This window comes from Solea solea, chromosome 6, assembly GCF_958295425.1.
Source record: "Solea solea chromosome 6, fSolSol10.1, whole genome shotgun sequence".
Classification (NCBI taxonomy): domain Eukaryota; kingdom Metazoa; phylum Chordata; class Actinopteri; order Pleuronectiformes; family Soleidae; genus Solea; species Solea solea.
The window spans coordinates 12,415,919-12,438,600 of NC_081139.1; the positions used below are offsets into that span (position 1 = coordinate 12,415,919).

Here is a 22,682-nt window from a genome sequence, read left to right on the forward strand (position 1 = left end):
CAGAACTGGTCATCTTAGTGCACTTCAGAAGCTAATGTGCTGGTAGTCATCTTCAACCATTCTAAAAATGGGTAGAAGAAAAGGATCTCTCATAAAAATGATGGAGTCAAATCAAACCTCTGTCATGATGATGATGAAAATACTTAATTGTGCTTAGTCAGCTCAAGCACCATGAATGAGTGCTTGAGCTGACACACATTTCAATATCTGACGACTCTTCCATCCCACCACTTACACTGTGACAGGGAGACAGATGCCTAAATTCAGGTTCACATCAGCGGCTGTCGTCAAGGAAAAAGATAATAATAGTAATAATAGTAATAATGTCATGGCATAAGTGACTACCTCCACTCTCCACTTAGTGTTTTACATTAATGGGTTGGACCGCAGTCATGAATGGTTTTAAAATGCCTCTCACACCACCAATCCCTATATTACCAAGATGTGGATTAAGATAGATTAAGTGGTAGACTAAAAATGGACTATCGCTGTAAACCCTAACAAGTTAGCAGATCTCTGTCGTTTTAAGTTTTATCAGTTCCCTTAATTGTTTTCAGTTCATGAACTTACAAGCCGATCGTTTTCATATACATGTTCGGATTGTGTGTTACAAGTGCTTTTTGAAAATTAAACTACATTGTCAGATAATTGTGAGTTGGTTGAAGTAATCACGTCATGATGTCAGACGACAGTTGTCTGAATATGTGCTTATAAACGTGAGCTACTTTACGGTGTACAGGGCAAAAAAGACCAGAGAGAGATGGCGAAAGAGAAATGGAAGGAAACTGGAGTTTAGGTAGCGAGACAAGAAGAGGGGAGGGGTGACATATCATGTCATCTGCTCAGTGAGTATGAAGGGAGGTGGAAGGAGAGCTCTTTTTAGTGAGAGATTTTCCACTAATGGCTACCAGCTTGGACCTTTGCTACTCTGAAGTACATAAAACATGCACACTTAAAAAAAAAAAAAATCTCTATGCATGAGTACTAAATTATGGCTGAAAGTCCATAGATGAATGCCATGTTTTTTTAGTGAACACACACACATAAAGAAACACACCAGCTTGCTGCAGGTCCTATACTGTAGATGAATGTGTAGGCTAGCTGTGATATCTGTTGTGGATTATTTAACAGGCTTAGCCAGCATATAATACATCACAGTCAGTCTCACAGCAATCACTCTAGGTTGTATCTTATTGGTTGTGTGTGTGTGTGTGTGTGTGCGTGTTTGCGTGGGTGTGGGTGTGTGTGTGTGTGTGTGTGTGTGTGTGTGTATCTTACATATCATTTATTTATAAACTCCAAGCAGACTGTGTGTGTTTGTGAGAGATAGAGTGTATCTGCAGGGACATAGAAGCCATCAGTCACTGTTAAAGAAAGTAAACCCTGGTGGTGAATCACATTCATACACAATTATATATATCTGCTCAGCTTTACTGTTACTGCTCTATACGTTTACTATTTTGTAAGGTTGACCTTATTCCCACAGTGGTCATTTTAAAATCTGATCAGACACTGTGATGGGTTTGGGTGTAGCAGGAGAGTTACTAGTTTAATAGCTACTAGTTTAATAGCTTCACCCTTAAGGTCTTTGCAAAAACATCGCAAAGAAATCGCACCAGAGCAGGCTTCACACGCGCACACGCTTAGCTGCTGCTGTGGAGAGAGGGGAAAAAGTTCGTGAAAACTGCTTTGAAGCTTGATTTACACACACCATCCCACTGAAGCTCCATTGCAACCCCCTCCATGCGTTTTATAGTTTATTCTTGTGGGTTTTGGGATACCGCCGTGTTAAATGTTTGAACTGTACGTCATCAACAACACTCGTTAGGATTGGTTAGCCGCCAGTGTGTCGGAAAAGGAAGCTCGGGGAAATCGACCACGATCCGAAAAAATAAAAATCGCAATTTCACGGGGCAGAAATCTGTGGCCGATGTGAATGCCGCAATGTCGGGTTCGAAAAATATTTTCAATAAATTTCAGTAATTGTTCACACCAGATTCAAATTCTGTAAGTTAAAAGAGATCATCTGCAGTGTTTTTGAAGTAACTTATTTCTACAAAGCCGTGTAGTTCCTTGACCTCAATAAGTCATTCTTGTCAGATGACACCATGTTCCGGACATGAATCTCTGCATAAAAGGCAGACACAGTCCAGACTGTCTTTGTCTGCGGTTTCCTTGATGGTGAAAACTAGCACTTCAAGCCCTTTTTAACCTTCTGAAAAGACTCGCCTCTTCTCCTAACACCACCAGTACCTCAGTGGTAGAGCAAGTCGTGTGGTGTGAATGGCAAAACAGTGTAAAGCTGCTTTGTGTGCTCATCAAGTCTAGAAAAGCACTGTATAAATACAAAAACATGTCTTACTTAGTCCTTTATTTGATCTACTTCTTTACCTAGTCTCCTGCACTTTGTCCGATTAAACGTACTTAGCTTAATGCTGATTTCACACTTTCCCACTGTACTGAAGCGTCTTATAAATGTACAGTACTCTAATTTCTTTCTCGTGCTATGTTACTCATAATTGGTCCATTCCACTTTATTTTTACTGTAGTCACTGATGCGATTTGAATGCATGTTCACTGAGAAAGAGACAATTTAATGCTTCAAAATTCAATACCGATAGCAGTGATGGTGCTGTTAGTGTCACTGGATATTTATTTGTGCTGTTGAATTGTGTTGACTATTGATCTACTTTAGTGTTGTCATTGTTAACTGTGTCCTATGCTGGCGTTTTGTAAAGATGAGGTCATTGACCTTTCCGTCTTTCCCCTGTCCTTCCGTTCCCTCCTCTTGTCCTTCTTTTTACTTGCTGCTGCCATTACCTTTCCCTAAACCTTTCATTGTCTTTCTGTTTTGTACTCCCCACATTCCTGTTTTCTATTCTCTCATTCTCTGGTCTCGCTCTTTTCCTTTCATTATTCGCTTTCTCCATCCAACTCTTCCTCTCACCATTACTTTTACTCCTCTGTCCGGTCGTTGTCATCATCCCTGTCATTCCCCTCATTATTTCCACATATCTTTTCATCCTTTTATTCTTCTCCCCCCAACATCTCTTTGCATCCGTCTCCTCTCCAGCCTCCCCCTCTACATGTTCCTTCTCCATGCAGGGAAGCAAGACACTGCAGAGCAAGTCCCTGCTGAACTCCTATTACTCAGGTACGCACTGAAACGCACACACGTGAAGTCTTATTGCAAATACAAAAGTGATTCTGTGTTTTAACTCAGAATATTTTTGGAGAACCTGAGCAGGTAGTTTCATACTTAGAACATACATAAAGACTTTCAAATGTAAATTGACTACAGCCACAATTGTGGAATTGTAAGTAATATTTATTTTGCAGGATATCTCTTACTAAAGTGTTAATGTTCCTCCGTTCTTCACCTTGTTTTTTTTTTATTTCTTAAATCTATCTTACACGTGTAAGTTCATATTTTACTTTAGTTTGTACTTGCATTAGTTGTCACTCTGTCATGTGTCATGTTTATGTCATGGTTTGTGTGCAGTGTCCAAAGAGCCAGTACCAGCGACAACCTCTATAGGTGAGTAAAACTTTTAAACTTACTGTATTTATGTGTGTGTGTGTGTGTGATATGAGAGACAACCAAAACAAAATGTGGACAGCCAGGCAGGCATATGTCATGTGTTGTTACTAACACGCACGGGCAAACAATTTCCTCATGGACAGGATGACGTTTCAAAACCATTTTGTTGGCCACACTGACCAGTCCTTTGCAAAGAAGATGGCCCCTGTGTGTGTTTTACTTCGCAATTCCTGTCAGGGAGCTGCTCACTCGTCATTTTCCCGCCACACCTCCTCTAATTTTTTATTTATTTTTATTTTTATTTTTTTATTTATCCTTTATTCAGCCAGGAAGGTGCCATTGAGATACAAGATCTCTTCTTCCAGGGAGTCCTGGTCAAGATAGCGGCACAAATATTTATGGAGACGAAACAATTCCGCATATAAAACTCACAACAGAATATAAAAGGAAGTAATTAAAGGAGAGTAAAAAGAGGGACATAATAAAGGTGCAGAAGTATACAGGCCATACCAACAAGATCCTTAATCTGAATCCCTCCAAAAGGCTATGTAAAATATTTCTTCGTTGATAAGATAAGATAAAATAAAATAAGATAGTCCTTTATTTGTTCTGCAGTGGGGGAATTTACAATGTTACAGCAGCAAAGACAGTATAGATAAAGATAATACATAATAAACATGCATTACCAAAAAATGGACAATATATAAAGATATAAACACTAACCCTATAAAAAATGAGTTAAAATATAATGTGGAATATACACAGTATGGACTTGATATTATTATTATTATTCTTCAATCATCTTGTTTTCTATGTACTCGCCATTTCTCAATCCTCTTTTCCAGGTTTGAAAAATCTAATCATATCTTTGCCCAAAACACAGTTGTTAAGTAGCTGATTTTTTTTTTTTATCGACGGACCAATGAAAAGATGATGAATGGACAGGAAATATTCCCACATTTTCTAATTAACTGCAATCTATACAAGTTCCCACACAGATTTCTGTGCCATTTGCTGACTGCACATTAAGGAATGATGAAGCAGAATGCAAAGAAACACGCTTGAGTGATTTGTATGATGGCACAGTTTTGCAGTCATACATCTTTGCAGACTGACATTCCAGTTTTGTTAAACCATCTGTTCTCCCTATATTTAGACAGAAGGACCCGAGATGTAAAACTAGAGCAAAACAAAGTATGATTTTCCAACAAATGTGTTCAAAAACTGACTATATACAGTGGAACATACATGGGGATGATACCACGTATAGATAAAGCATCTATTTATCATCCTTATCTTCTGTTAATCTGTCTCTCAACTCCTTTTCCATGTCTCATTCAACTCACCCTTCCATTATGTTGTCTCTTAAGTTTTACACCCACTAAGGCAACACCTCCCTTCTCTACTTCACTGCAGTCACCTCTCCATTCACTCTTTCGTTCTTCCATTAGTCATTTCTTCCTTTTCTTCATACGGATTTATTTGTCATCCATGTCTCCATATTTCGCCAAGCATCTTCCTTGCATTGTCTAACGTATTCAACTCCATTCTTGTCTACATCCATCTTTTCTTTTCCAATTAAACTTTTACATCCATCCATCAAGTTGTAAATACAGCACATAACTCCCTCTCTCTAAATAACAAGGATGTTATTGACTGATACAACACATTTCTGGATGAGGGACCTGCAAATTGACCAGTAATCATGGCTGTATCATCACCACCACCACCACCACCATCGTCATCATCGTTATTCAAGTGACAACGATTGCTAAAATGAAATTAAGGAAACAAGGGATAAGTGGGATAAGATTATTTGCTGGCTTCTTAAATTTTTAGTGTGATAGATTTCAGTGGAAAATAATATTCACAATTGAAATGTTGCATAAAAACATTAAATTACGCGAAGACCGTGTAAAGCAAATGCATCATTTCTCCTCTTCACACATTATTTATGTTACAAAGTAGTGACTGAGAACATGTTTAAAAAAAAAAATCTGTGGCGTAAAGACTAAAGACTGTTTCTCTCCCGTCTTCTGTTCAGCATATTTTTTCCACATGACCAAAATATGTTTGTTAGCGGAACATTTCTATAATATTCTGTACAAACAAAAATGCGACTGAATAGCAACAGTCGCGGCGCCTGGTCCCCAGTTAACCGAGTACACCAGAATGTGTGTGTAGTAGTGCATTAGGAGGAGAGAGCTATTTTAATCACTTTACAGGTACTTCAAAGTGCTGATGTTTCATGCGCTACATGATTTTTATTATTTGTATCACTTTAAGTATTATTTTTAATTTAATGTTACACTACATCAGATTAGGTTCAGAAAAACCAGAAACAATCATTGGTTCCGACTTCCTACATGGTCTTCATTTCCTTTGATTTTGATTAAATACATTAGGTTGTTCATTTTGTCTGAAGTGGCCTTCGGTGTAGTGTAGCTGTATTTCATCATCTACTAAATAGATTAAAAACATTTCACTTTTCAAAGTTAGCAACAAACTCTTCCGGTTAAAATGAATAGCAGTACCAGTGAAGACTGTTTTTCAATAGCTTGAAGAGCTGGGAGAGAAATGAGAGAGCGGGGGGAGAGAAGGAAGTTATTAAGACGACAGTGAAAGAGATAAACATTGAGGGATCAAAGACAGGAAGGGGGAGCTTGGATAAATCCAGTATGTGATCAAGCAAAAGTTAAGCCGTGTAGCTGTGTGTGTGTCTGTTTTACAAACATATGGATAAAAAGATCATCAGAAAGTTGTAAAATATGCTCAGAGGTGTATATGTATATACTGTATATATATATATGTTGATGCAATGCACCGCACCATAAATCCATTAGATCAGTAGAAAGCCACTGCAACATTGCATACATGTCATGCACAAACCCATTTTTCGTTTAAAACAAATCAATTTTGCCAACACTGACGCAGGTTAAACACTGTTCTGTCAGCTCACAAAGCAAGTGTCAGCTTTCTTCACTGTTGTTCGCAGTGCAGGGGTTCTGTTTCAGCATGCATTTGTGTGGTTAATTAAGTTCACTCACTGTCACAAATACAGTCGTACACACAAAACGAGGCATCAAGGCTTCAAAAAAGCAAAACTCAGTAATTAAAACTGAGCACCTTCCTCTTTGCTTTGTCAAGAGCATCTACAAGCTACAGCAAAACGCTGGATAACAAATTTCAAGAAACTCTGACTATTATCCTATCATTCTAACTGTCTGTACAATCCCTGTTCATTTTCTTTTTCCCTGCAGATTAAAACTAAACCTGTCTCATAGAAGCTAGGGATGTGACATCTTACATTTTTCACTAGTGGATTTTTTTTTTTTTTTTTTTGATGATGATGCTTTGCACTGAAAACACTTAAGCACCAAATGTGCTTCTGCACAGTTGAAGTGGAGGACAGTCCAGAGTGAAAGCTCATAATTTCTATCCACAGCTCTGGTTGCACTGGAAGTAGTTTTTGCTCAGCATACACTGAGGGGCAATTATTTTTCCCAGGCCAGTATTAGGCTGCATGTAAGGTGATTATGGCTAATGGTAGTCATTTTGTTTAGCCATAATGTGGCAGTGCTGCGTAATTGACGGTAAGGGCAGGGTTGAGAGATAGTAATTTTTAACCTTTATGTGTTCGGGGATGATTGAGCCACTGTGTTTTTTTTTTTTACAACTGCAGGTTGACTACCTTTTTACAAAGCTAATATTCACTACTCTACTCTTACCCATGCTTCCTTTGACAAGACTTCCTTTTACTGTTCCCTTTGACACTTTGATATTTTTTTTATCAAACATTAATCAAAAGTATAGAGGTCACGCTGTCCAAATGCCCAATTACAACTTGAAACTACACAGTGTGGACAAACGCAACAAACGTAAAATTAGAAACTGTGAAATGGACATGTCACGGTCAGAAAAGTGGAGCCGAACCAAACCCTAACCCGGAACATGTTGTCGTGAAATGTGCTTCCCTCATGGTAACAATGCAAGAGTGCTATAAAGACTAGGAATGCCACTTCAGGTACAAAAGCTGCATCATGGCTATTATAAATGATTTATGGAAATAGGTCCAGTTCTGGAGAGGACAGCGCAGGGTCCAAATCAACAGCTTGGTTAGTGACCTATAGGGGCTACACCAGTTGATCTAAAGTCCAGAATCTGCTGCTTTTCTTTATCCTCCATCATGTGACTGCTTTGTCTTTCCCCACGGATTTGAATTTGTCCCTTTGTTTTGTCCTTGATTTTGTTTTCAACTGTTCTCTTCTGGGACTTTCCCAATTTAAATTACGCTCTTTTTTTTCTTTTTCTTTTTTTAAATCAGAAAAGCTGATTTAGTGTTTAAGTGTACTCATTTTTGTAGTAGAACTTGCCTGTCGAACTATTTTGTTCTGCCTTGTTCCTTCCACGTCTTTTTTATCTCTTTATTTGTTTTTACTCCTTCATTAAATCTGTTCTTCTGTCCACTTGCTTTAAGCTCCGCCCCGCCTTTGTTCTTCATATTTTTTTTTCTTGATCGTCCCATCTGTTTTCGTCTTTTATAAAGCCTGGACTCATGTTGAGAAGAGAAACACCTTCTGGCTGAAGATGTGAAATCATGCACACAGCATGCTCTCATTCATAAAGCCGAATAAAACACCACAACAAATGTTTGAAACATTGGCTGTAGGTGGATGAAATACACTGTGAATTTAAAATGAAAACCGCAAGTTAAATTGTGAAAATCCCTGTAAATCAATATGAGATCTTAAAATTAAAGGCAAAATGAAACGCATTTTTTACAATTTTGTCACATGGGAGATCCTTCATCACTGTTAAAATGAGCAAATTATTAAAAGTGAGGGAATGGTGGTTACATCAGAAAGCGATTTTGTAAATCAATGCCTTTCCTACGCCGCATGCAGCCTCTGTTGGGTTCAAGGATTGTTGAACTTCTTTTTAATTTTCCTCTCTTTTGGATTTCCATCAACATTTCTCTCATTCCCTGGCTCCCCTTGCTCAGCCCCCCCCCTGTACTCAGCCGTTCTTGTATCCTCAATCTTTTATGCTCACTGTTCCGCAGACTCTAATGTGTTTCAAATATCAGGGCAATTTTTCATCCATACCGATGAGAATTCCACTGGCCTGGCTCTGCGGCACTGGGCCTAAAATTAAGTTGAACTTGACCTTGTGCTTCAGAGAAACACAGAAAAAGAGATGAACTTACCAGCTACAACTTTTAATCATTTTTGTAAAGGTTCCCTGCAACTACTTCTGTCTTTGGACAGCGTGTTAGTGGATGCAGAACAGCTTGCAGTGCTTATTACCTTCATTTCATGGCATGGCGACATTTCCTCATGTTAGATTATTTGGTGTTGTGCTGTCATCACCCCTTCATGTGACGGGCAAACCTTATGGCTGCTTCTCTGACTGTGGCTTTTTGTGGTGGTGTGTCAATGGATATTGATGCTCAAATATGTAACACATTGCAAAAGATGAAATCATGTAGCACATGAAATGATGATTTTACACACTTACAGAGTAGATTAGTATACAATACATGAAATAGGAAGCTCAAACATGTATTTGAAGTAATGGATCATTGGGACATTAACCCTTAGAGCATTCTGGCTGCTTAAACATACAGTATATACAGAGGGTATAATAATGTGCAATATAGAGTGTCTTATATCCTTTATTTCACCAACTATATAAACACACCTGAGCAAAAAGTACTCAAAATGTTTAAAAAAAACGATTGAATTTGTGAAATTTGAAAATACGTCACTGTTCAAAATTCACTTGGCTCATTTTTATGAACAAAAAGAAGACAAAAACTGTCTATTTTGTGACTTCTGCACAATTTTTCCTACTTTATATCACTACTAAAAATGCTATATCAAATGAATCATAACTTTGTCTCTACAACACATGAGAATATGAAAAAAAAAAGGGTGTGACCTATAAACACACACCCACAGGATGCCGCTGCGTCAAATTACCATGGGTGCACCTGTGGCACAGATCCGTGCCACGTGAGCACGAAGGGTTAAGATTGGGACAAACCCTAAAACTGCTGACTTAATAATAGACCTGATTACAAACACTGTGTGAACCACATGTTAAAATGTGGGAAGGTCAGGTAAACAGACTGAAGTCCACTGTACTCCGAGTGCAGAGTTGACGCAGTGATACTGTGTTGTCATGAGTCAAAGTCATCCATAACTATGGAGTATTAATAAAGTCACAGTGTAGGAGGAGGCAACTTTATATAGCACACTGCCAAGCATGAAGGACTGCACTAACTGACACGCACTGATGGTGTAAATGGCCTTCATATATATACAATATGTATGCACGCGCTCGCTTGAAAGAACTTGCGCGCGAGTTCTAAAACAATCGCTCTCTCACTGTCAACCGCCCTAGATGCGCACACTCAGCACTCTCCGTATGTCCGTTTCATACACACTCTCTCACGCACACACACACACACACACGCACACACAAAGCCCTGTGACTGTTGGGGGTCAATAAATCTCTCCATTAGCATTGAGATGTCTTCATCATAGTCACTGTTGTGGAGCTGCAGCTACGACTCCATTTCATGCCTGGCTTAATGCATATTTGACCTTGGTGCGCTTAACAGAGCACACACACACACACACACACACACACACACACGCACACATATCAGGAGAAAGAAAACCCTGCATACTGAAACGTAAGCAGTTACATGCACACACTTATTAAGGGAGTACATGTAATGTATAAACGCAGGCATATACCTCTCCTTTGATTCTGGAGGCCTAACCCTCAGTGTGTGTTTATATCTGTGATTTGGTTAAGGATTTTTGTCGATGTCCATTTGTTAGTTTTTCCTGATTGTGTGTCTTCCTGTTTAGGAAATATGCTTCCGTCAGGAACACTGAAACCATTTTATGCAACAAAGAGAAATGCAGTTAGACTTGGCACTGATGGCTCTTCTCTTAATCCTTCTGTTACCATCCTGTCTTTGCCAACAGGATTTGGCATGCATGCTTTTCTTTACCGTAACTCCTAGATCGTTTGTGAACTTGAAAAGTTCAAAGACAATAGACCGGCGATCTGTCCAGGGTGTACCCCACCTTTCACCCTTTGTCAGCTGAAATTGGCACAGCCCCCCCCCCCCCCCGCGACCCTTATGTGGAGGATAAAGTGGTAGAAGACAGATGGACGGATAGTGGAAAGCAGAACAATCGAGCTTTGTGCCCATAGCCCACAGGACGTCCGCGGAACGATGGTCTAATCACAGACAAGATTTACCAGTTTGTGACGTCAGCTTCTCAGTACTGCTATTCCTAAACGGTTCAATAACTACCAGATATTGAAAGTGAAAATTATGTTGGAAAAAGGGGCAGAAGCACTTACACATTAAACATTTTTGGACAATTACAGCCATAAAATACGGCCTGATTATCATCCTCATAAGATGCATTGTCGCATTGCATTCATGAAACCTCCATACAAGAGCGAGGCCTGCAAGACAGTGAATAACATTTTGAACTTTTGAGTCCGTCAAATATCATCTAGCTGCAGCGGTGAGATGCAGCATTGGTGCAGCAGTAAATGAGTGAGGGACGAGTGTTAAATGGAGCGTCTTGATGTGAGAGTAGCTGTGACTGGAGCATGATAGATTGTAGTCAGCTGGCTGTCAGCTGATTACGGCTGGGGTGGATGAGTACTGTGTCCTGCCTGAACTAATGCAAAGCTGCATTTGTTTGAGTTTTCCTTATGTCTTCATTATGGTAATAGGGACGCAACTAAATACAGGTATACAGTAAACAATGATATCTGAGGGATGAAGACAGGGAGTGTGCTTGAAAATTACAGTTAAAGAAGGGATACGATTAAGTAAAAGGAAAGACAAAGTGTACACAATTCAGTTTTGAAAATGTGTGCACGTTTGTAACAATGCAGCGTAACTCCATGTGTTTTCCTGCAGCGTAACTCCATGTTTTAAAGTTATCTTAACATGACTTCTCATACCCAGACTTCATTCACTTCATACTGTATGTCCATTCTGGTTTCCTCTTTGTGGCCTTTGTTTAGGCATTGAACTTGATATATATCTGACACAGGGCACCCAGGTTTTGAATAACACCCAGGAAAGGAAGATGACAAGAGTTAGTATAGATTTATGTGATGAGAGGAAAAGATGGAGTAAATTCTCAGCTGAGCTACTCAGGAGAAGCATTGCACAGTGTGACCTGGTTCTGTTTCATTGGGCAGACAGTTTGTGTTTGTCCTGACCTCTGCCCAGCTCTCCTTCTCTCCTCTCTTTACACCTGTCTTTCCTTCACCTCTCCCCTCATTTCCTCCCCTCGGTTCCACTCAGTGCTACTGTCCTCGTTACCTTCCTTCCATCTCCGTTCTCTCCGTGGCCTCTTCTTTCCTTTTCCTTTTATCTTTACTCTTCTGTCCTCCTTTACAATCCCCTCTTCCTTCAACCCATTTATCAGCTCATCTCCTCTCATCTTCTCTCTTTCACTCGTATATCACTTCCATACAACACGTGTTGGATATTGTGAATCATTCATTTTACTCATCCCATTTCCTCCCTGCCCTCACATGAAACATGCATATTCAAACACGCACACACACACACACGCACACACAGAGTCTGACCCATGTGGCCTCCTCATTCTTCATTCGTTTAGGGAAGCCAGTGTTTAGATTGGTTTATGGAGGAGCCACTTTAGGCCACAAATGAATCCACAGCCATCATTAACATGCAAATAGCTCCATTAAGAAAACATAAAAGTCATGCACTTTTATATTACAAACCTCTTTCCTTCTGAGACGCATGCACACACACACACACACACACACACACACACGCAGACACACTTTAATTCACACTGCCTGTCTGGGTATCCACAGCAACATTACAGCGCCTCTGTTTCAGATTCCATGACTGTTGAAAATATTAAATGGCCATTTTTCAATCTATTTCAATTAATATGTTACACTTTCATTTGCTTTCTGGTTTTCTTTCACTCTCTATTCAACTTGTTTAACATGATGTACAGCAGAAGACATTCCCTCACCAGTCTCTAACCCTCCTCATCTGTCCCTCATCTGTCCCTCCACCTATTCTGATGAATACTATAGAAAGACAGTCGTCCAATCTATCCCCCCATTCTTTAATTTCGCGAGAGATATTCTAATGGCGTTTCTCATCATGTCCACCAATCACAACAAAGGGCTTTATGTGAGTCATATGAACTGATCAGTTGTCATTTGTGACCTGTCCCCACTCTCACCTTAAATCATGTGTCCATGCAGTGCACCAGCACACACATATTGTATATACTGAGTGTGTGTGTGTGTGTGTGTGTGTGTGTGTGTGGGTTGTTGGTATGTATCCTGTCATGGTAATGTTTCACTACCAACACCCCCCCCCACCTTCCTATATTTACAGACAGTAGCCAGCCATCACTCTCCCAGCCGTCTCTGACCCTGCAGAGTTTTCCCTATGGAGGCTGTGAGTCTGTGGAGCTCTCCTACCAGAGCGGTATGTCAACACAACAGTCAGTTCATTTGTTGAGTTGTGGGTTAGTCACTTAATTGGCCTATAAGACGAAGAGGTAGTTAAAGGAATACTTCACCAGTGTGTATTTAGCTTTGTATTACTAGAATATAGTGTCACTGGTGGGCACGTAACAAAGAAATGAATGAAGATATTTCTCAACTCAGGGGAAACTGACGTTGGGAAGCACAGTTTTTCAACAATACTACCCCCTATTCTAGTAATGCAAAGCTAAATGCAAATCGGTAAAAGTATTCCTTTAATCACTCAACCAGTGAGCATGTTTGTCCAGCCAGCCATATAGAAGGTTAGTCGCTTGGTTACTTTATTAGTGAGCCAGCATGAATTCAGTCAGTCTGTTCCGACATGCCTCCACCTTGTTGTCTGAGTTCAAAACTTTTGATAACCCTTTGATTATGAGTCACATGAGCAGTTAGTTATTTAATTAGCCAGATAATTGAGCACTCAATTAGAGTTTCAGCAGAGTTAGTCTGTCAATTATATTGCATGCCATGTGTTGAGTCAGGGATGAGCGACGCCAGTAGTTAGTCAGTTTGTTATTTGCCAGATGCAAGTTATTTGTGTGGCAGAAGAAATTAAGCGATCAGATAAATGATGTATGTACAGAATAATTCAATAATCCGCATCATCAATTGCTTATTTGACAATTTATTAAAAAAAAAAACGCTGGCAGATGCTTCAGGCAGACTAAGAAGATTATTTACCTCAAAATGAACTTGCAAAATGAAGACATTGCGAAATGCAATGATTTGCTGGACTCAGCCTCTTCCTCTAACTGTTTAAATATTCACCTTTTATTTCTCCTGCTTATCCTCCTGCAGGTCAGTTCCAGGCAGGCCAGTTTCAGCCAGCTATCCGAGTTGCCGACCTCCTTCAACACATCACCCAGATGAAATGTGGACAAGGCTATGGCTTCAAGGAGGAGTATGAGGTGAAAACCAATGCACACACAGAGACATATGGTGATAACAACAGTGAAACAGGTGTCAATCTTTAGACAGAAGCAGGTGTTAATAAGACAGTAAAAGTAAAATCTACCTGTAACCCCAGAATAATTCTGCTGGGTTTTTTCCACCCCTCATCATAATATTATGTGTTTTTCCCTTACTATCTATTTCCTTTTTCAAATCTTCTTCATAACTCTCCCACCAATCCCCCTCCCCTCTGTCTTTCTTTATTCATAAGTCCATAGATTTGTTTTCTCCCTCTGTCTTTCTGAATGTGCTCGGCCTGTGACTATTTCTGAGCACAGTTTATCATATCTTTTTATAATATTCTATGTCATGCATATTCAACCCTGTGGTTGTTTTCCTTTGAAATCCTCATTACCTGTCTACTGTGCAAAAGACACAGTGCCCTCTTTTTCTCCCTCCTCGCCGTCTCCCTCCTGTTCTCATAAGAATAAATATTTTCTATTATCAACTCTGCATGAATGTTGAAAATTGTCCCTTTGTGACGCTGTACGTTATATTTTCATTTGCTTCCTGTCATTTTGGTTTATACCCACTGATACGTTTCAGGGGAGAGCAAATGTGATTTATTCACCGCTGCGTGTGTGTGTCTGTGTGCGTGCGTGTTCATGCTTGTGTGTGAATAAAAGAGACACAGGCATAGAAGGTGCTGTATTGGACGACACCTGTCACCAACTGCAAATAGAGAAAGATATTCAGTGGATAATTTGTGGATCCACACAAACACACAATAAGACAAAACATTGAATGTCCAATCTTTGATAATTAAAAGTGTTTTCTGCATGTTCGTCAGCACACAAGTGACTCTTTGTGCTTTTCAATTTGGTCAGGTTATTGCAGAGTGCACCACGCGTGTGCATGTGTACTTGTGTTTGTTACCTCTTAAGGTCCTTTTCTGGTATAAACACTGACCTTGTCAGGACCAGCATTCCTCATGGAGACCAAAACCTGGTCACAATAAAGCAGAACCGCATTTCTGAGGAACTGAAATTTCAATTTTGGTTAGGTTAAGGTTCGGGTTAGGTATTAGCAGGTTGGTTGGTGATAAGTCTTTGTTATAAGTTAGGCTGTACAAAATGACTGAAAGTCAATGCAAGTCCTTAAAAGGATAGCTGCATGTGCATGTGTGTGTATCTGTGTTTGTCTGCCACCACACCCCATATGTCTTCTTGTCCTCGTCTCTGTGTGTGATGTGACCTCGAACGCTGAAACCCATTAACCCCACTAACACTGACAGCAGCCACGCTGTCAACATGTCTCTCCCCACTGGGTTCACACCTTTTACATTTAAAGGGACATTCCACGTTGTTTGACACACATTCCATTTGATCTCACCGTGACAAAAAAGTTGGTTTATTGAACAGAGAAATTGATGTTGAAATTTGGTTAATCTGAAGACAGTTTTTCCGTCCAGTATATGTGTGGGGTTATTTTAGGTTATATTTATGAATGAAAATCATTTAATGTACAATATAATGTATGTTAATGTGTAATGATTCAAATTATGTTTTATATGTAATGCACAAAGCACAGCGGTGCACTCATTGATATGTAGAATGGTTTATATTTCAGCTTTAGATGTCTAACATTATACATAAACTTTATACAAGATTTTTTTATTTTTTTTAAATAGTAAATGAATAATCCTGAAAGGTTTAGATGAGTGGAGTTTCACTTAACATGCAGCCTATGCACAACTTATTTTTTTGTATGCATGCACACACACACACACACATGCAGAAGACCTCCAAGTGTGACCTGATATTTACAAAAAAAATTACTTACTAATCCAAAAAGGCGATGGAATTTAAATTAACGGAGATTGATGATCATTTTTTAGTATAAAAAGAGCAGCCAATGCACCACTTATGCATATGCATGCACGCATACATACACACACACACATGCATCAGCCTCCAAACGTATATGTGCCCACACACACACACAGTTATACCCATATGCCACTTTAAAAGAATCAATTTTCTGCTTGAGTGAGCAATATATTCATGTGTCTGTCTTTCCGTTCCAGTGCAGTGTGTTTGTGTGTGTGTGTGTGTGTGCATGCATGGGTGTGGGTATGTAGGTCATATCAGTGTCCAAAAATGAAAGCTGTTGTCTGGATTTGTAAGCCATTAATGGACTCAGTAATGACTGTTCCCTTGTTCCTATAAAGTGTGTGTGTGTGTGTGTGTGTGTGGGTTATGATGGGGCTGCTGTTTTAAAGTGCTTTGGTATCCATACGGCGACCTCTGAGACTTGGGGTGGAATGCTTAACACCAGTAACACACACACACACTTCTCTCTTTATGTATCTATAAATATAATGCATTCCCTAGCCCTTTACCCTAACCATATCAACTATGCCTACCCTTTACCTGAACCTAAATCTAATGCAAACCCAAAAACCAAGGCTTGACACTCGAAAAGCCCTCAAAAAAAATGTGCACTTAGCGCTTGCTATTTGCAGGATCTTTTGGTATTTCCTTGTATTCTTTTCTTTACTGAGGATATTACACGTATTAAGAACGCACATAATATACTATATATATATATATATACACACATACATACACATATATACATACATACACCCTCTTGGTATTTCCTCCTTGCACATAAACCACTTTGACTCTGAAAAAAAGGGTTCAGTGTGCTGGTTCATATTGTCATATTCCTTTCAGACAAATGCTTTTTGAGCACTAAATAACCAGTCAAACAATAGTTTTTTAATACTCCTCTTCACTCTCAGACTAACACAGCACTTGACCATTGCAATCACAAAAGGTCAATTAAAAAAGTTTATGAGTTTTTTTTTGTTTTTTTTTTAAAAGAGTTCAATTACATTTGAGCTGCCTGCAGCGCTGCCGTCTCCTTAAAAAACAAATGTTTTATTGTGTTACTCTCAGCACTGTAAGTGGTGAAAGGCAAGCGATCAGTTCATTAGCTTTTCATTAATATTCATGTCACAGTCTTAACTTCTGCCTGTCCATGTGTCAGTGTACAAGCTCTGGGCACTGAGCCATATGTGCATGCATATTTCTGTGTGTTCATAACTAAATATGAAACAATTTTCATTTGTGTGTGTGTGTGTACATGTGCATGTTCAGGCCCTGGCAGAGGGACAGACGGCCCCCTGGGAAACAGCCAAGAAGGAGGAGAACCGCAACAAGAATCGATATGGCAACATCATCGCTTGTGAGTACTGCAATGGCATGGACAGACTGCTGCGGGAGTTTTGCTATATGTATAATAATTTGGGTGTTGATTGCTCATACTAGTTTGGTTCAGTATAGTTGATACCAAGTTGTTTGGTTTAGTTCTTGAGGGGTTTGGTTTGGTTCATTTGGAGAGAGCTCGATGTTTTCATCAACTGGACATGACATAGCGCCCGTCATCGTTCTCCAGTTACTGTCCAGTCTTGGTTATAGATCAGTTTCATCTGCCATGGATATATTTTCACTGTTTCTCCATATGGTAGATTAATGTCACTACTTTAATGTTATGCTGATAGTACTGGTAAATGCAGAAGTACACAACAAAGTGTCTTTTCAGGTGTTTTCAAAAGAATTTCGTGTGAGGTCCCCTAAAATACTGTCTCTGTGTGGACGAAATGCCAGAAAAAAGAATGCATATTCACCTAAACCCGTTTCCGTGTGGACGGGCCCTAAGTCATTTGAACCAGGATTAAATTACAATCGCAACCAAAAGCTGTTAGAGAGTAAAAAAAGTGTTAGTGTTTTTTTCTTGACCAATGGAAAGGGGGATTTTTTTTTGTTGTTAATTTTAATATATCCTGATTGAAATAGTTAATTCTGCAGAGACACTAGAATCTAAACTTTTTAAGCCAAGTTGTGTGAGAGACAAACCTGCTCAAAAAAAAAAAAAACACAAAACTCTGCAGTCCAGGTCCTGGTTTAATAAAATATACCAAGGTGTTATGTATACAGAGACCTTTAGCTGTTACTGGAGGACACAGGTTACCAACCATCTGCCCAGCTGAAGTGTCCTTCAACAAGTCACCGACCGGCTCCCTCCAGATTAGTGCTGATCTGAGTGTTGGAAGTAACCACCTGCTGAGAACCAAATGCCAGTGGAGCAGATCTTGGCAGATGAATCAGTCAGGGTTATAACATTTCATATTCTTACTACATCAGACGTTGAAACTGATTAAATCAAAGGGAATCAATCAGTTAAATAGGTAAAATACATTGTCATACATTTTTGGATCCACCTTTTTCTTCCAGAATGAATTATCAAAATCCGTTTAATCTGATACAGGAAATTACCATTGGAAAATGAAATAACCTTAAGTTTGCAGAGATATTGTACTGAAAATTCCTGCCTGATGATCAAAGTCTGCAGTTTTGTTTTATTCATAGGGACTCCTTTTTGGAGCAAAGACGGGCAGCTGTAATGATGTGCAGAGTGAGGCATTATGCTGCATGTTGCACAAACGTGTATGTGTTTGGCCATTACAGGGTGAATTAAAGTAGGACTATGATGCTGTGCAAAATAACAAGGGTTTGCTGTTGTCTGTGAGTGCTAATGATACCTGTCAGAGTACTGTGCATAGGTGCATGCGTGAGTCTGTTTATTCATTCTCATTATTGGGGCTTGTCTTCCTTTTGGGGACACAAAGCAAATCCCAGTAACATCCATCACTGTTTACCATCAATAGCTTAGACAATTACCCACCATATTTTCATAATAATCTTTTTTTTGTCATACTTCACTGTGAAGCTATCAACACTGTTTGTTTGTTTTAGTTTAAAAAAAAAAAAAACTCATTCCGCACTACCCCAGAGTTTTAAAAAACATAGATTGGAGAACTTTGCTGCTGGACCTTATTTAGCTTGAGAACTCTGGAGTTGCATTTTAGTATGAACGTAACAAATAACTCTGGAAAAGAAATTGCAGTTTTCAGCCTTTACTCCCATTTTTGGTTCTTATCAGCCATAGGGTTAAGGTTAGGATAAGGATTTGCTGTCAGTAACAATTCCACCTTGTTTTTTTTTTTCTCCTCATGGAACCAAATGCACGGTCGCCAATCAGAAAATGACCAGTGTTCTTGATAGTATGTGTATTCCTATAGAAGGGGATTACTTCTGATACTGTGCTTCGTCAGGAGGGAGATGATTACTTTAAGCTGTATACAACTTTTGCAGCAGGCATATAAGCACATGTTGCATTATAAGGCTAGACTAATGTTTGGCACATGCAAAGGGTAAGTGTTGGGGTTCAGTGTGTAGTAGTTGTGATGATTAAAGATGGATGCAAGTCAACGAAATGTCCCCCGCAGTCCCAGAAATAATACGCTTGTGTGCATATTTGCATGCCTCAGTCCCTCAACATCCACATACACCAAACATAACCAGTGTGATGCAGTACATTGTGCTTCCATTTTTCAGTCTATTCCGGTGTGTGTTTTCCTCACATATCCGTGCACATGTACAATGTCATTACAGGCGTTTAGATGTCAAGGCAAAGACACAGCACTAACCTGAAGGCTTTAAAATGAAACATTGCGGTGAAATGAAATAGCCTGACAAGGACTTGATAGCCAGCAGGAATTATGATAAATTTGCTATTAGTACAAATCCTTTAATTACAAGAACCTGGTAATGGAAACTGTCCATCTTGCCTGCTGTGATTGTAAAAAGAGTAATTTTCTTGAGAAAATGTTGTAAAAGGCCCAGAGGGAAATGACTTTGTGTGCTGTCTTTATTAGAACAAGGAAATATGGTAAGACAGGCAGATCGACTGGCTAAAACTTTAAATATGGGTTAAAGGGTCTTCTGTCTAAACTTTATTCCACATTTAAGGGATTCACTCTCTGGTTTGGAGCTTCATATCACAGTACATATGATCTCATGGAAGGATACATGTATGTGTCTTCATGCTGGACAATGCTCCTCTTAATAATGATGTAAAATTGGACCTGTCAGTTGTATATATTTTGTCAATCTAATTGATCCCATATTGCTCTTTAAGATAAAATAAATATTTAGTCCAATGGTTCTCAAACTGTGGTATGTGTAACACCAGTGGTACACCTGCTTCCTCTAGTGGTACTTCTCTAAAAATCTAAAATCCGAAATACTGTTCTACTGTTTGAATATATACTCCTGTTAAGGGCTTTTTGAGTGTCAAGCCTTGTTTTTTTTTTCTGGGTTTTGGTTAGAATTAGGTTAGGTTAGGTTAGGTGAGGTAAAATGTAAGCATAGCTGACATGGTTCTGTGATTGAAGTGGAGCTGAGGAATTTTGAATGGAGTGTCTAGAAAATTAAACAAATAACAACAACAAAAAGTAATTAAATGATAATAATTAGAGTCACTTTATCTCTCACTCTATCTTAATCTAATTTTTATATACCAGTGTCTGAAGTATGTGAAGAAGAGGAGGAGGAGGATGAGCAAGCAAATTATCTTATTCAGATTAAATCTGCCTATTTTAACATTGGCGATGATGGTATTACTTTGAGAGCTCAATATTTTCTCAGGTAGTACTAAGTATAAAAAGTTTGAGATAGTTAAGGAAATTAAAGGTGATAAATAGTAAACATGCGGCATAAACATCAGGAAATCTAAGAATTTGGAAAAAGTATTAAAATTAGGTTAGTGCTGTGATTCCCAGTGTTGTATTTGTCCCCTAACAAATTTGCAGAATTTTCTCATGTGTGTAATAACCTTTTAATTAATTTACCAAACATCCCATAGAAATTATTAGTTTACCAAATCAAACCCACCAAAAAGTGGGTCCTCATATACAACGTTCGGGAAACACTGGTATAATATATACAATGTGAGCAATGCCTATATACAACAGGACCCATTGTGGACAAACAAAACATCTGTGTTTGTATCTACCAGCAGTAATTGAAGAGACAAATGCCAATAAATCCCATCCATGTTGAGAATTGATTAGTAGGTGTTGACACACGGTTAAGTGTGCCCCTCCCCCGTGTCAAATAAAATTGGCCATTAGTCTGTCCCCGTCGCTACACCATCAGCTTGGTAATGCATGAAAACAATCACTGCATTCATTGTTAGCTAACATTTTGATAAATAATCAGAGGCATTTTACACAAGTTACCATATAGACGAGTCTGGCCTCGCTATACTGAAAATATTATGTTTTGACGATTTAGTTTGGGCTCCTTCCAGTGACAGCACCTCTAACCCAAGCACATGCACAATGAGCCTCATCATAATGACGGCAACCAAATGTATAGCCTTGATCTGAAAGGCTTAAACTAACACCGGAGTTCCTAGTCCTGTAAATCCCTGTGATTTCTCTGTCACGCCCGTCTTTCCCCTCTTGTACACACAAACACATACTTCTCGCTAACCTCCCCCCAAATCCATTTGGAAATGGCTGATACAAGTTGAAGTGTTAACACACACACTTCCTCCAGCCATCTGCCAAACGCAAACGCTTGATGCCATGTTTGAAATCCCTTCAGTACACTGACTAAACTTTAATCTACCAGCCTCCTGTCCTCCTGTCTTGTCAGCTCTCTCCCTTCTCTCCTCATCTCCCTAACTTTTCCTTCCAACTGTATTCCTTCCCTTTCATCCTGTTTTCCCACCAAGCTGTGGTTCTGCTTTTACATTTTCTCCCTCTTTTGTCACTGATCACCCTCTTCTCATTTTCCTGCACTTTTCATCTATCTTTTGCTCCTCTTGTCTTTGCCTTAAATTAACCCATTTCCTCTTATATTTCTCCTTCTCTCTTGATGATGTCATCTCTCATCACCTAAATGATTGTAACCTTCATTTTATATCCGCTTTCCCCCCCCCATGCCTCCCCCTGTCCTCAACTTACGCCTCTGTCCTCCTGTAAGCTTTTTCCTCACCTCCCCTTTCTTCTTTTCCTGCTCCTGCCCGTCCATCCATTCACCCTGTCTGATTACCTCTGACAGTTTACGGGTTGAGGCAAAGCGCAGCAGTGTTTCCTCATTACAAGCATCTGTCTGCTTCTATATCCTCCTCCTCCTCCTCCTCCTCCTCCTCCTCCTCTCCAATTTTTCCTCCTCTTTCTCAGCATTCTCACTTCATACTAGACCCTCCCCATATGGACATTTATAATTCATCACATGCATGCCCGCAGAACAAACACATTCATTGGCAAACATTTACATATGTACAAACACAGGCTACGAGTCTGTTTGTGCACAAATGTGTACATGTGTCTGTGTGTATGATGCATGCGTATGTATGTGTATAGGTGTGTGTAAAGAAGAGGAGGTGTGTTACCTGTATTTGCTATTTCCTGTTCCGTATATTTTCATGGATTTTAACTATTGTATACAATTTGGTAAAGTCAAAAAGTCAACATATCATCCTGCATGACATGTTTGTCAGCTTTTTCACAACATGTGTTATTTTATAGAATGCTATAGTTTTAACTATAAGTTAGACAAATATTTTTGTCTAATATTTCAGATTCTGAGGTGTTTTGTGAATGTATGCAGAAATATAGATCATAGTTCACCAAATGCTATATATAAAAGTACATATATCCTCTTGACAGAGGAAAGAAGATAAGGAAACTTGATGGTGGAGTACAGTACAGAAAAGGAGTCCAAGCGTGTGGCAAAGA

The 22,682-nt window shown here is 39.2% G+C and overlaps 1 protein-coding gene across 9 annotated transcripts in view; it reads left to right on the forward strand.

Moving 5' to 3' along the window:
• ptprt (protein tyrosine phosphatase receptor type T) overlaps positions 1–22,682 on the forward strand; it is a 256,950-nt gene that overhangs the window by 195,186 nt on the left and 39,082 nt on the right. For all 9 annotated transcript variants that reach the window (XM_058631865.1, XM_058631867.1, XM_058631868.1 and 6 more), the window contains 5 exons: positions 3,074–3,154; positions 3,503–3,538; positions 12,981–13,073; positions 13,931–14,040; positions 17,188–17,275. In XM_058631865.1, the coding sequence (XP_058487848.1) occupies positions 3,074–3,154; positions 3,503–3,538; positions 12,981–13,073; positions 13,931–14,040; positions 17,188–17,275 (408 nt within the window). The remainder of the gene's footprint in view (positions 1–3,073; positions 3,155–3,502; positions 3,539–12,980; positions 13,074–13,930; positions 14,041–17,187; positions 17,276–22,682) is intronic.